The sequence below is a fragment of the Emys orbicularis genome, chromosome 11, assembly GCF_028017835.1.
Source record: "Emys orbicularis isolate rEmyOrb1 chromosome 11, rEmyOrb1.hap1, whole genome shotgun sequence".
Taxonomy (NCBI): Eukaryota; Metazoa; Chordata; order Testudines; family Emydidae; genus Emys; species Emys orbicularis.
Window position 1 is genome coordinate 11,332,201 of NC_088693.1, and position 13,118 is coordinate 11,345,318.

The window sequence follows — 13,118 nt, forward strand, 5'->3', positions numbered from 1 at the left end:
CAGTATGGTTAAGATGGGTATTGGAATTATAACAGTGTGTTTAGTGTGTAGATGTTACACAATGCTTATAAACTGCTACATGTATTAATCTCACTTGCAATAGCTTTATCATATGCTATAAGGAAATGCTTGCTTGGAAACTGTGAACTCAGTCAGGAGGGACTGTCTTCTAACCATCAAGAAGGCATAGCAAAACTAAATGGGCCATTGAGGGACATCACAATTCAGAGACATTGTTAATTGCCACTACACACCCACGAAGAGACTACATGCAAAAGTGCTTGTCCCATCAACTTGAATTCTTGAAGAAGGAAATAAAAAAGGCTGACAATAAAATCTCTCTCTCTCTCTCTCTCTGTTTGGACTCTCACAGGGCTGGAGCTATGAAACTGAAGCAGAGATCCTCAGAGTCAATCTGGATTAGCCCTCAAAGACATTCAGTGCTGTTGACAGATTGCTACAATTCTGTCACCTTTTGGACCCATAGACTGAAATTGATTTGTTTATATATGTTGCCTACCTTAATCTGTAAATAACTCATTTATTTTTCCTAGTTAATAAATCCTTAGTGGATTTACTATAGGATTGGCTACAAGTGTTGTCTTTAGTGTGAGATCTGAGGTGCAAGTGGTACTGGGGTAAGTGACTGGTCGCTTGGGACTGGAAGCAACCTGAATCTTTTGTGATCTTTGATGTATAGCAACCAACTATCACTAAGTCCAGCTTGCCTGGGAGGCAAGATAGACTGGAATGCCCAAGGGGACTGTCTGTAACTCCATGGTGAGACTGGTATAGGGCTTCAGGAGTTCACATTTGTTATTGGGTTGGTGACATCTAGTTATAGAACATACCACCAGTTGGGGTCTCTGCCCTGCTTTTTGGCAGTCTGCCCTGAGGTTGGCATTCACAGTTGTGAACCATTCCAGGGAGTGAGACAGGGTCATTCCACAGTGGTGACGGTGCACTTAGGCAGAAATTGCAGAGTACACTAAATCAGAATTTAATTACAAAGGCAAATCACCCAGCTGTGACACAGACCCATTTTGCATCTCTCCCCTCCAGCAATGACCCCACTTCAATGCTCCTTTCATCACCTTCTCCCATAATAGTCTCTGTGCCTTGGGGGTTATTATTAGTATTGTGGTAGCGCTTAGGAACCCTAGTCAAGGACTGGGATCCCAGTGTGCTAGGCACTATACACACACAGAACAAAAAGATAATCCCTCCCCCAAGTAGCTTACAGTCAAAGTAATTTTGTTCCATGCTGCTGCTATCCATCCAGCCTCCAAATCTGTCCATCCAGGATCTACCACTCTGACTTTCAAATTCCCCCTAATAACTCACCTAAAAAAGAGGGAGCATGCTCACACTTTAACGTGAACTAAAATCAAATGTCTCTTAACTACACAGATGTATTTATGTCTAATCTGAGTAACATTTTCCACCTCCTGGGTATCTTTTCTATCAGTTATTTATTTATTTTAAGTTATGATAGACAAAGAAAGGTGCCCATCCCAAGTGCTAAGACAACTGAACCTTTGACCGGCATTTAAAAGCACAAACTGTAATTATGAAAAGAAAACCAGCAGTGACCTCCACCACATGCAAATAGCAGCCAATCAAATCTGTTAGTAAAAGAAAAATTGGAGACCCTAGCTCACCATCCCATAAAAATTATACCTCAAGCATCAAATGCACCCATCCCTAAAAAACTAAACCTTGCAGGTTGTTCTTTGGGGAAGCATTCCTTTAACAGCATGGAGACAGGCAATTAGTATGAAGGTGCCCAAGTTGAATAAGAAAAATAAAATCAGTGATGACATTAACTGTTTTGATGCTGAGATGAAAGGAAGAGCCAGTGTTCTTAGATACAGTATGTTGTGATTGTGAGACAGTGTCCAATATTATGCTGTCCAGGCTCTGGATTTTTATAGCTAACATGGACTTTAACCTAGAGAAATATTTTGGAAGCCTTATTTAATAGTTGGTCCATGACTTTGTCACAGTCTAAGTACAGAAGGCCAGGGCCTGAAGGGCTTTCCTTGAGCAGTTATCTCTTGTTTGCTGGAGACGTTAGAATCAGCAATGGGATTTGGAGCTTGTGTTCTGGTTTGCAACCCACTAAGGTCTGGGGAAGTTTGGATCTAGATTCAAAGCTTCACTGTTGGGCCCATCATTCCTGCCTTCGGGTGGGATGACTTGGTTTAAGGAGGGTTTATGGGGTTAGCCTCTTCAAAGAGGAGGGACACATTTCAGTAGAAGGGTGTTTAGCAGAGGAAAGGGCTGATTACAAATAGGTGACAAACAGCAGGGGAAGTTCCTTCCAAAGGATTGTTACACTCAGGTGGTAACAATCAGATCACTGGTACAACCTAGATGTCAGAAGAGATTGGGTGTGTGTAAGATACATACTTTTTAACCTGCAATTCCTAAAACAATAAATCACTGGTGTATGGCAGGTGGCCATGTTACTTTACTTTCCATGTGCTTGCCTCAGTGGTAAATTTGGCCACATGGGAGGTCACATAACTTAAGTGAAGCTGCAGCCTCTTTGGCTTTCCAGTAATGTTGGAGTGTTTTAATTTGGTTTCAGAAGAGCAAAAATGTGGCATTGTGCCAGGTTCATGTGTCACTGATGCTGCATGCTTTGTGAGCAATCAGCCCACATCAACGAGAACAGGTGTGTGCTATGCAAAAGGGCAGGTAAAGGTCTCTCTCCTTCTGGCAGTAGGTTATTCCAATGCAGCCTTAGATCCTGATTCTTTAACTAGGTGCATGCCATTTCTGTGAGTTTCGCAATGAAGCTACAGTATCGGTGGGATACATTTTATGGTATTCTTTCTCAGAGATCTCCTTTTCTACTCCTGACAGCCATCAACTAAAATGTCGCCATCCAATCTAAGGGTAGTATACATTCCGAAGAGAGGGAGAAATATTGGACAATAGGCTCAATCCTGCTTCCACTAGGATTTTTACTGTTGAATACAATGAGAGCCAGATGATACCCTAGCACTCAAAAATAGCTTTGCAGGGACTAAGCCCATTAACGTGAGCTAGGTCCCTTTGCTATTAATTCCTCTCCTCCACATTACATCAACCTTCTTTTAGCTGAGGACGGCTGAACAGGATTATCTGCAGAGCCCATTAAATGCTGCTCGTAGATTGGTGGAAGGGCTTGCTGCAGGAGGACAAGGTGCCAGGAGGGAGCAGGCTGCTTGTTCAGCACTCCCAGTCCCAAAGATTGGACCTGGGTCTTCAGCATGCTAATGCAGAGTTCTAACCTGCAAACGGCCCAGTCTGTTGCTGTTTTATGCGTATAAGCTAAAGATGGAAAAGACTTATTGGGTCACCTAGATTAACCCCTTCTCAGTGCAGGGCTGTTTCCTATTGTTATTTATATTCTGGCAACTTCTAGAAGCCCAAACTGAGATCAAGGCCTCACTATACAGAGTAAGAGACAGTCCCTGCCCTGAAGAGTTTACAGTCTAATTAGGCAAGACCAACAAAGGGTTGGAGGGGAAATAAAGGCACAGAGAGATGATATGATACGTCCAAGGCCACACAGCAGGTCAGTGAACAGAACCACGTATCTCGACTACCAGCCCAGTTCCCTGTCCACTGACCCACACTGCCTTTGTACACTTACTACTGTTACGTCCAATCTGGATTTAAAATGTGGTGGGGTCCCCCACTTCCTCTGGGAGATTATTCCATAGGATAACAGAGCTCACTGTCAGGAATTCTTTCTTGATATTCAACCTAAATTTGCCCTTTCTTACTATCTACCTTGCAGCTACTAGTTATATGTCCTTTTAGCATGCAAATTATTTCCTCTCCAGTCTCGATGTTTACATCCTTCAAATATTTACAAACCCTTATTAGCGGAAAAAGAAAATAAATAAAATAATTGGCACTTGCTTTGAACGAGGATCATGAAACTCTAGTTATTTAATTCACAGTGGGCATGGAAGCATCTCACTGCAAAACAGTGGCACAACTTAATCCCCACCACCACCACCAGCTCCAAAGCCAGCTGATATTGATTCGAAATTTACCAGGGGGTAGCTTCCGAAAGCCAAACAAGTTAAAGATAATACCAATGAGCTAATAATAATACTACTACTAGAACATAAAGGCTGTGGCCCTGATTTGTAGAGGTATTTAGATATTACTCCACTCAGCACTGCAATGTCTAACTGACTTAGGAACCTAAGTCCCTTTCAGTGGTATTTACACTCCTAAGTGCCCAATTCACTTTGATTCTTAGGACTTCTCTACACTGCTCCCACAGTTCAGACAATGGAGGTGTGAATAGCAGCATGCACCTAAATGATGCGTTGTCACTCCACTAACAGTACTGCAGATGAAAACTAAAAGGTTCATTGTTCGTGTTAACAGAGTTCTTCAAGCAGGACTACATTAATTTGAACTAGGAACCTTTTAGTACACGCCGCAGCATCCACACAGGGAGTTACTGAGCAGCACTTTGGTGTGTACTGCTCTTCACATCCTCGTAGACCAAACAGTTTGGCAGTGTAGACATAGCCTTAGTCATAGGCTCCTAAGTCACTTCAGTATGGCACTGCTGAGCAGACCAATGCCTAAATATCTTAAAAATCTGGGCCAGAGTTCCTACTCCTTGCAGCGTGGCCATCTTTAAATGTTGTACTTTTCCTCTCATCATAAACTTCTATTTTCAGTCCCGTGGCAAGAACTTGCTCTACTGTGAGCTCATGACAAAATATCAGCCATGTGGCACCACAACTCAGTGCTGCTGCACCAGCCCCATTACACTGGGAGGCTTTAACAACCCATCAGTCAGGCTAGCTGACAGGCAACTTCAGCATCACTCCTCTCCTGGAAAATCCGGACCATAGGGAGCCCTAGTTAGTTCTGGTTTCTAGCTCGACCAACCACATCACAACCCCCATTTCCTTTATAACATCATTATTTCTTAGTACTCCACCTCCATCAGGCAAGAAAGCAACTTCATACAGAAAGATCACTGTGACAGTAAAACTGGGCCCAGCAGGCGGCTCCAATGCAATTCAGGAAAATGATTGTCTGGAAGAGAGATTTGCACCGTCAGGTTGTTTGCTGTAATTCTGCATTGGGCTGTGGTGGGTGGGTGGTGGGTGGGAGAGATGAAAGACTCTAACTGCAGCCAAGGGCAGAGTTGAATCCCTGCCACCTGGGCTTCTTTCCGCATAAGCAGGGATTCAGCTCAGGATGAGGGTTATTCAAGGTTGGCTTCCCTCCCTTTCAACCCCTCTCAAACATACACACACACACCATCCCTGTGCTGCACTAAGGTGAGACACACCCGCTGACAAGTAGGGCTGATGCTTGTCAATGAAATCATTATACCATTTCAGGTACATGCACTTGGTGCATCTTCCACGCCATCTAGCTACTGACACTGTGGTATTGGAGCACCAACCTGGTACCTCTGTGAAGACATTGTTACCTCTTCAAAACTTCTAGCTCCCACTGGCTTAAAATAAAGGAGTCCAGAAGTTGCTTGTGTGTTCAGATCACTGTGCAGTAACTTGTTGCTCTTGGTGGACCACCTAGGTATGACAGGTTTCAGATGCATCCGAAGAAGTGGGCTGTAGCCCACAAAAGCTTATGCTCTAATAAATTTGTTAGTCTCTAAGGTGCCACAAGTACTCCTGTTCTTTTTGCACCTAGGTATGGTATTTTGGTTCTGATTTAGTTTCATTATTGGGAGTTAGTTATACAGTGAAACATAGATAAGAGAGCAGATACTGTAGAAGGCTGATTATTACCACAATCACTTTTTTGCTTTGAGTTCTATAGGACTATGTCATTTTCTGCACAACACCTAAAGGTGCCTTATGAAACCAACAAACAATAATGACTTCATTCTGTGTTACTGATATTACATTTTCCTATTTTTGTCCCCTGCAAAATGTGTTGTACTAGAGACAACAGCCCATTTCATACTGTACAAAACCAGTTCAAGACAGTCTATTTATTCAGTATGCAGAACATAGCAAAGGAATGATTCTGGTAATTTGACAACACTGTGTTTAAGGGTTTTTGCCAAATTCTGATCCATTTCCCAGAGCTATGAAATAGATTAATTAATTTAGAAAGTTTCAAGCTAGTTTTCTGGAATGCTGAAAAATCTTGCACGGTATTGGAATCATTTCAAGGGGTATAACATCAATTAAATACATCTGAGTTAAATGCACTGGGAATTAAATCTCTCAGCTCTGATCTTGGAGGCTGCTTTATAATTTGGAGTTGTAGCAACTTTTTACAGTTCAACCCCTCCCTTCCTCTCATGTGTCTGAACTCAATTAGAACCAGCCTGAAAAATTAACATACATGAGATTTAAATCAAAATTTACAAACCAGCAATGATGTTATTCAGTTTTTCATTGTTATAAATCCTTAAAGTTCAGTTTAAACAAACACCATGTACGGAGTCCTTAAACACTGTTAACAATATAAACAGCATTTCACAAGAATGCAAGATGTTCAATTTTATGAAAATTACATCTGCAAGTTGTTAAAGGGGAATCTACAGGAAACATGTCAAACAATGCTGTTCATTGTGCACGCCACTGAAATAACAAGACTGATGCATCTGGAGTCAGTTACTGGCATCGCACTCAAATAAAGTATTGCATTGCATTTAATAAAGTAAACATTATTAATCAAGAGGTGGATGTAACAGTGTGCCATCCAGTTGTTGTGTTATTCATTTAATTACCTTCTTGAGAGAGGACAATGAACTTTGATGATTTGATGGCTTTGCCGTCTAGAGTCCAGGTGACAGCTGCAGGGGGATCAGAGGAAATCCGACATTGTAACACTAATTTTTCACCATCCACTACATGAGTATCCTGGAGCTTCTCTGTAAATGATGGTGCCATTCCTTTGCTGTCAACTTTCTTCTCAATTATTCCACCATCTACCATCGAGCACCCATGTGCACAGTTTGTGTCATTCTTCTCCTCCTCTTTCACCTCGGGTTTGGCATGCTGAGCTTCAGAGTTGGTGCTGGCATTTTGAGCCACAGAATTGGTGCTGGTGTCCTGAGCTTGGGTATTGGTGCTGCCATTCTCAGCTGGTGGCTTCTTCTTCGAGCCAAGCACAGATCTGAAATCTGGGGTGGCTGGTTTAGGGGGTGGCACCTTCTCCGGCAAGGAGACTTTGGGGGTGCCCTTCTTGGCCAGCACCGCGCGGAAGTCCACCTGCTGAGGGCTGTGAACTTTCCTTTCCTCCTCCGACAAGGTCTTGGGCTTGACCTGCCGCTGCAGGTTAGCGCGGAAGTCCATTTGCTCAGCTGGGATTTCTTTCAGCTCCTCCTCAGAAAAGCTTTTAGTGTTGACTTTCTTCCCCAAAATGTCACGGAAATCAAGCTGCTCTGCTTCCTGCTGCCGGAGCCTCTCTTCCGTGTGCTCCCGGGTTTCCACTCGTCTTTTGAGTACCCCTCGAACGTCTTCCTGCTCCTCCTCAGCTGGTCTGGTGTCACCACCACTCTTTCTGAAGCCACTGATTCTGCCGAACGTTAGTGCACCATGATCACCACCATCTCTTCGTTCTCCAGAGCTGGCTGGTTCCCTACCACTGTGATCAGCAAAAGAAAACAGAAAGACAGCCAGGAAAGGGGCTGGTTTAAAATGTCAGGGAACAATCTCAGAGCAAGGATGAAATGTGTTTATAGAAGGGAAGTTTGATTAGAGGAGCACACTCCATTAGTTTATTGCATCAGTGATGACTTCAGGAGCCATATATGGGCACAAACAAAAAAGATCTCTACACTGGCTTGGTACAATGTGCTTCAACTGTATGATGAAAACAATTTGTTGGGTCACATTTGGGGATTAGGTTGAAATGCAGCCAGCCTGGGTCTGGAAGGGCAGAGAATTAGCAGAGCAAAAATAGATAGAACCCACCCATGCAAGTCCCTGGGAACTGTACTCACTCTCTGTGCAGTTCTCCTCCGGAAACTGAACTTTCTCTCAGCATCAGAGACACCTGGCAGCTGCATTCTCCAACTTGGTTCCTGAAAAGTTTAAGTGAAATCGGAAGAGTAGGATATTCCTCACCTCCCACCCCCAACAGCATAAGATGCCTGAAGTGGGTTGAGGCCTACGAAAGCTTATGCTCTAATAAATTTGTTAGTCTCTAAGGTGCCACAAGTACTCCTGTTATTTTTGCTGATACAGACTAACACGGCTGCTACTCTGAAACCTGAGCTAAATTGCTTTGTGTTCCACTAAAATACACCAAACCCAGTGTGTCCCTCTCCTTTTCTGAGCTGAGTGTCCTGGTGGATGGCTAAGTTGGTTAGGTTACTATTTGTCTGGATGATTGGTATCTCCAAAAGCTGTTGCTAATTGGCTGTTGCTTGCATTATGGAATGAATAAACACTCCCACCCTCCTTCTTAAACCAAAGCACACTTAAAGAATGAAACAGCCCCACACAAACAAGCTAAAGAAAAACAAATACAAAAGCTGGAAAATCTAGGCAGAGGAAGAAGCTATTTTGCAATGTTTAAAATCTTTCCAACTCTGCCCTAGTGTTTATATGTTCAGATCCAAGCTTTTAACTTTCCTAACGCTAAGATAGTAAAAGCAGGGTCTCATTCCCCCTTGCCCCTCCCCAGCCAACCAATCAGAACACCCAATCTACATGGATTGCTCCAGCCTGTACATGTTTATATTAAAAAACATAAAAGTGTCACCATATATGGTGCTAAGCCCTTATTCTTCCTTTTGTAGAGGAATGCCACAGATGCCTTTTGTAAATGGCTCCCATTAAAGAAGTCATTAGCGTGCTTCCCTTCCCCCACTATGCTTCTCCAGCAGACATAATATCCTCCTAACTGCAAATGGCTCATCTCCACTTAACTTAGGAGACTCCAAGTGCTAAAGTTCATGTCCCTGGCAATAGTACAGTCATCCTGACTGCACCTTGTGTTGTCATTTAAAAAACAAAACAAAAACACATTAATCAACCCCTTTCCAATGATTAAAGACCACGGTGATATTTTATTGGTGGGTGGATTTTTGGTCCTTTCCAGTCTAGGCAGAAACTCACAACTGGACTGGAAACTCCTGGATGGATTTTTCTTTTTTTTAAACAAAGATGATATATATCACTGGAAACATTCTCAGGACATGTGCATGGGAACTTAGAGGTTATTTTTTCCCAGCTCTTCCCTTTTCAAAAGGCTTTTACTTAGTAAGACCACCACAGAACCCCTTTTGGCCCATTATGCACTGAAGTTTTAAATATGGATTTTAAAATAGTTTCTGGTAGCTCAGGTTAAACAGAGTTTGCCTGGCCAATTTTTCAACAGTACTAGAAAATGTTTTCCTAGACAAGGCCCTGTTTATATGAACACTCTTTAGAATATACTGTAGTATTCAACACAAATGGTCCAAGCTTCTGTGACTTACAACAGTATGACATAGTGGTTAGAATCAACACAGAAGGTCCAGCACGAGGCTATATTTTTATAATGGTAATATATTATACGGGGGGGGGGGGGGGCGGGAGGAGTGCAGGGTGCGGACTCCAGGAGGGAGTTTGGGTGCAGGAGGGGACTCTGGGCTGGGGTAGGGGTTGGGGTGCAGGACGGGGGTTGGGTCCTGGTGGCGCTTATGGCGGCTCCCAGGAAGTGGCCGCCAGGTCCCTGCAGCCTTTAGGTGCATGGGTGGCCAGGGAGGCTCCGCGTGCTACCCTCGTGCCCTCAGACACGACCCCCACAGTTCCCATTGGTCGCGGTTCCCGGCCAATGGGAGCTGCGGAGCTGGCACTGGGGGCAGTGCGCGGAGATTCCCTGGCCACCCACGCACATAGGGGCTGCAGGGACCTGGCGGCCGCTTCCAGGACCCACAGGGAGCCTGCCTTAGCCCCGGGGCCCCGCTGAGCCGCCAACCAGACTTTTAACGGCCTGGTTGACAGTGCCAACAGGCAGGGCCGTCCCTAGCTATTCTGGGGCCCTACGCAGCCCCCACCCCCGCGGGGGTGGGGCAGGCCTCCGGGAGGGGTGGGGCTGGCTTGGGGGGCAGGGGGGAATCACCCCCCAGCACTCACCGGCGGCGCGGCTGGGGCCAGGTTGCTGCACTTCCCGCCACCAGCGAGTGCAGGCCCAGCCCTGCTGCAGTCCTCAGGGAAGTGGGGGCGGGGCTGGGGCAGAGCACAGCGGGGGCTTTGGGGAAGGGGCAGAATGAGGGTGGGAAAAGGCGGGGCTGGGGTGGAGCAGGGGCGGGGTGAAGGGGAAGAGGCGGGCAGGGGCTGGAGCAGCACGCAGCTGTGCAGGGCACCAGGAAATTTGGTGCCCCACGTTTCCTGGTGCCCTATGCAGCTGCGTACAGGGCCGCCCTTACCCATACGCCAAGTATGCAGCTGCGTAGGGCACCAGGAAGCGTGGGGCACCAAATTTCCTGGTGCCCTGCGCAGCTGCGTGCTGCTCCAGCACCTACCCGCCTCTTCCCCAGGACCTCCACCCCTGCCCTGCCCCAGCTCTGCCTCTTCCCGCCCCGTCCCCACTCCATCCCTTCCCCAAAGCCCCCGCCCTGCTCTGCCCCCGCCTCTTCCCGCCCTGCCTCTTCCCACCTCTGAGGAGTGCAGCAGGGCCGGGCCAGCACTCACCAGTGGTGGGAAGTGCAGGGACCCGGCCCTAGCCGCGCCGCCAGTGAGTGCTGGGGGACGGTTCCTCCCTGCTCCCCAAGCCAGCCCCCACCCCATGGAGGCCTGGGGCCAGCCCCTCCACCCCCACAGAGGCCTGGGGCCCCACCCCGCGGGGGGGCTGCATAGGGCCCCAGAATAGCTAGGGACGGCCCTGGGTGCGTACTTTGTGCAGGGGTAGGAACGGCCCTGCCAACAGGAGTTGCCAGGGTCCCTTTTCAACTGGGCACTCCGGTCTAAAACTGGACACCTGGCAACCCTACTTGGGGGAAGGAGTGGGCAGGGAGGGGGCCTCAGGGGCAGAGGCCAGACAGGGTTGGGGGTGGAGCATGGTGGGGCTTCTGGGGGAGGAGGCCGAGCAGAGGCAGGCCTCTGGGTGGGCCCACGGTCTGGGTGTGCCCACCCTCCCCAAATGGAGGAGTCACAAGCCGCCCATGGTCCAACCAATCCTAAAGAAACCACTGCTTGATGCTAGAGATCTTGTAAACTACTTCCTAATGGCCAGTCTTCCTTTGGAAGCAAGTAAATTAAGAAAACAGGAGAACAGCAACAGTCTCCAACATCATGTGTTAAGCTGCTAGTGTACTGGATTCCTCTCAACCAGGCTTCAAGCCAGGCATGGTACTGGGACAGCACTTTTTGCACTGGTGGATGAAGCCCTCCTGTTGTTCACAGGCCAGGGACGGTACTTCTAGGCTCATCTTAATGGACCTTTTTGCAACATCTGATACCCAAATAATATTCCTTTCCCACCTCCAAGAAGATTTCAGTGTGAACGGAAACACACTGAAATGTTGCAGGTCCTTCCTTCAGACCAGTGCCAGAAGAACCATGGAAGTCACTCCCACATGAGATAAATGACCATGGACCTCACCATTTTCATTACTGAATGCAGAACCCATTCATTACTTCAGCTTAGCTTTCCTTCTACAAGTTTTTCACACATGCAAAATAAACAAAGTAAAGAAAAAATCCTATAAACTACCCAGCTATTTCTCCTACAGTCTGGGAATGGAGGAGGAGGAAAAAGGGGGAGAGAGATTTCTATTTTTACATACTTGGGAAGCGTTCGGATACTATGGTGATAGTGGGCCACATAAGTGGCTAGATAGATAAAACCATCCTGAGGCAGTTTCCTAAATCCTTTTTTATGATCTACAGGTTCTAGCAAATGCCTGGGATTTGGGACCACTGGCTTCACGCCTTGACTCTGCCACTGCTTCACGGTGTCCTTGTCCAATTGCTTTAACTCTCTGAGTTAAATCCTGGCTCCAGTGAAATTTATGTGCTTTTTACCATTGATTTCAATGGGGGCAGGATTTTACCTTTGTGCTTTAACTTCACCATCTATAAAATGGGGATAATATGACTTACTCACTTTTGCAAAGTGCTTTGAGATCTTCAGATTAATACGGTGATGTAAGTGCAAAGAATTATTATTATTTAGGAGGGACTGGATGGCTCAGAGGATTAGTAAGAGGATATTAAGCATTTCACATACAGGATGCTGGTTTTGAGTGGCAAATTTTTTTTTTATTTTTTTTGCATTCCTGCAACTTATTTTATATATCTATCTATAGCTATATCTATATCTATATCTATATATAAACTCTCCATGTTGGGATCTTATACTCTAAACAGCAGCCAGAGGCAGCTTTCAATGGCTGAGTTACCACAAACCCTCCTAATGCTGGAATTATGTATAGGTCCCTAAGTGTAGCGGAGTTTAATGGCTGCACTATAAAGAACCGTGTTTGGAAGTGTTGGATTCTGTAGAATTACTCTGCGTAACACTGCTACACAGGACTTATCTTTAAAATATCAAAGAATTTAAAAAACAAACAAAACCCCAGCTGTGAAGCCTGAAGCGATTTTAAAAATAGCTTCTGTCCTAATTGTAGGATGTTTTCTCTCTGGAATGGCTTTTATGTTCAAAATATCTTAAAATGCTAATTTCTTGGCAGGATCTATTCAAATATTTTCACTGTACCTCAGGTCTGACACTTCCTGTATGTCCCCAGAAAGTGGGAAGCAAAGAAGCACAGCTAGCTGAAGTAAGGGGCCATGTTGAGGATTCCTGCTGAGTGGTGGCGTGTGAAACAAGGATTGCAGACTGAATTATGCTTTCTAAAAATTAACTGAAAAAGGGCGAACAAGTTGACCTCTAGCTGCAGCTCTGGTGCTTTAGGGACGCTCATTGTGAGGATTCAGAATAGAGTTTCGCAACTCTTTGCTCGGAGGCAGTTACATGGGAACAACATCCAGATCATGAAAAGTTTTAACCCTAAGAAAACTCACTAACTATACTGGGCCAGATCGTCAGCGTCAAAGGAGCTACACTGATTTACACAGCTAAGGATTGGGCCAAAAGTGTTTTTACACCTTTATTAGGGTTTGGCAACTTTGCAATGGAAAAGGGGACAAGAGAGGGGAGGTCACTGC

General features: G+C 45.7%; 1 protein-coding gene across 3 annotated transcripts in view; it reads right to left on the reverse strand.

Annotated features, from left to right (window-relative positions):
* MYLK (myosin light chain kinase) overlaps positions 1-13,118 on the reverse strand; it is a 217,402-nt gene that overhangs the window by 85,962 nt on the left and 118,322 nt on the right. For all 3 annotated transcript variants that reach the window (XM_065413162.1, XM_065413161.1, XM_065413160.1), the window contains exons 14-15: positions 7,961-8,041; positions 6,743-7,602 (exon numbers count right to left, since the gene is read on the reverse strand). In XM_065413162.1, the coding sequence (XP_065269234.1) occupies positions 6,743-7,602; positions 7,961-8,041 (941 nt within the window). The remainder of the gene's footprint in view (positions 1-6,742; positions 7,603-7,960; positions 8,042-13,118) is intronic.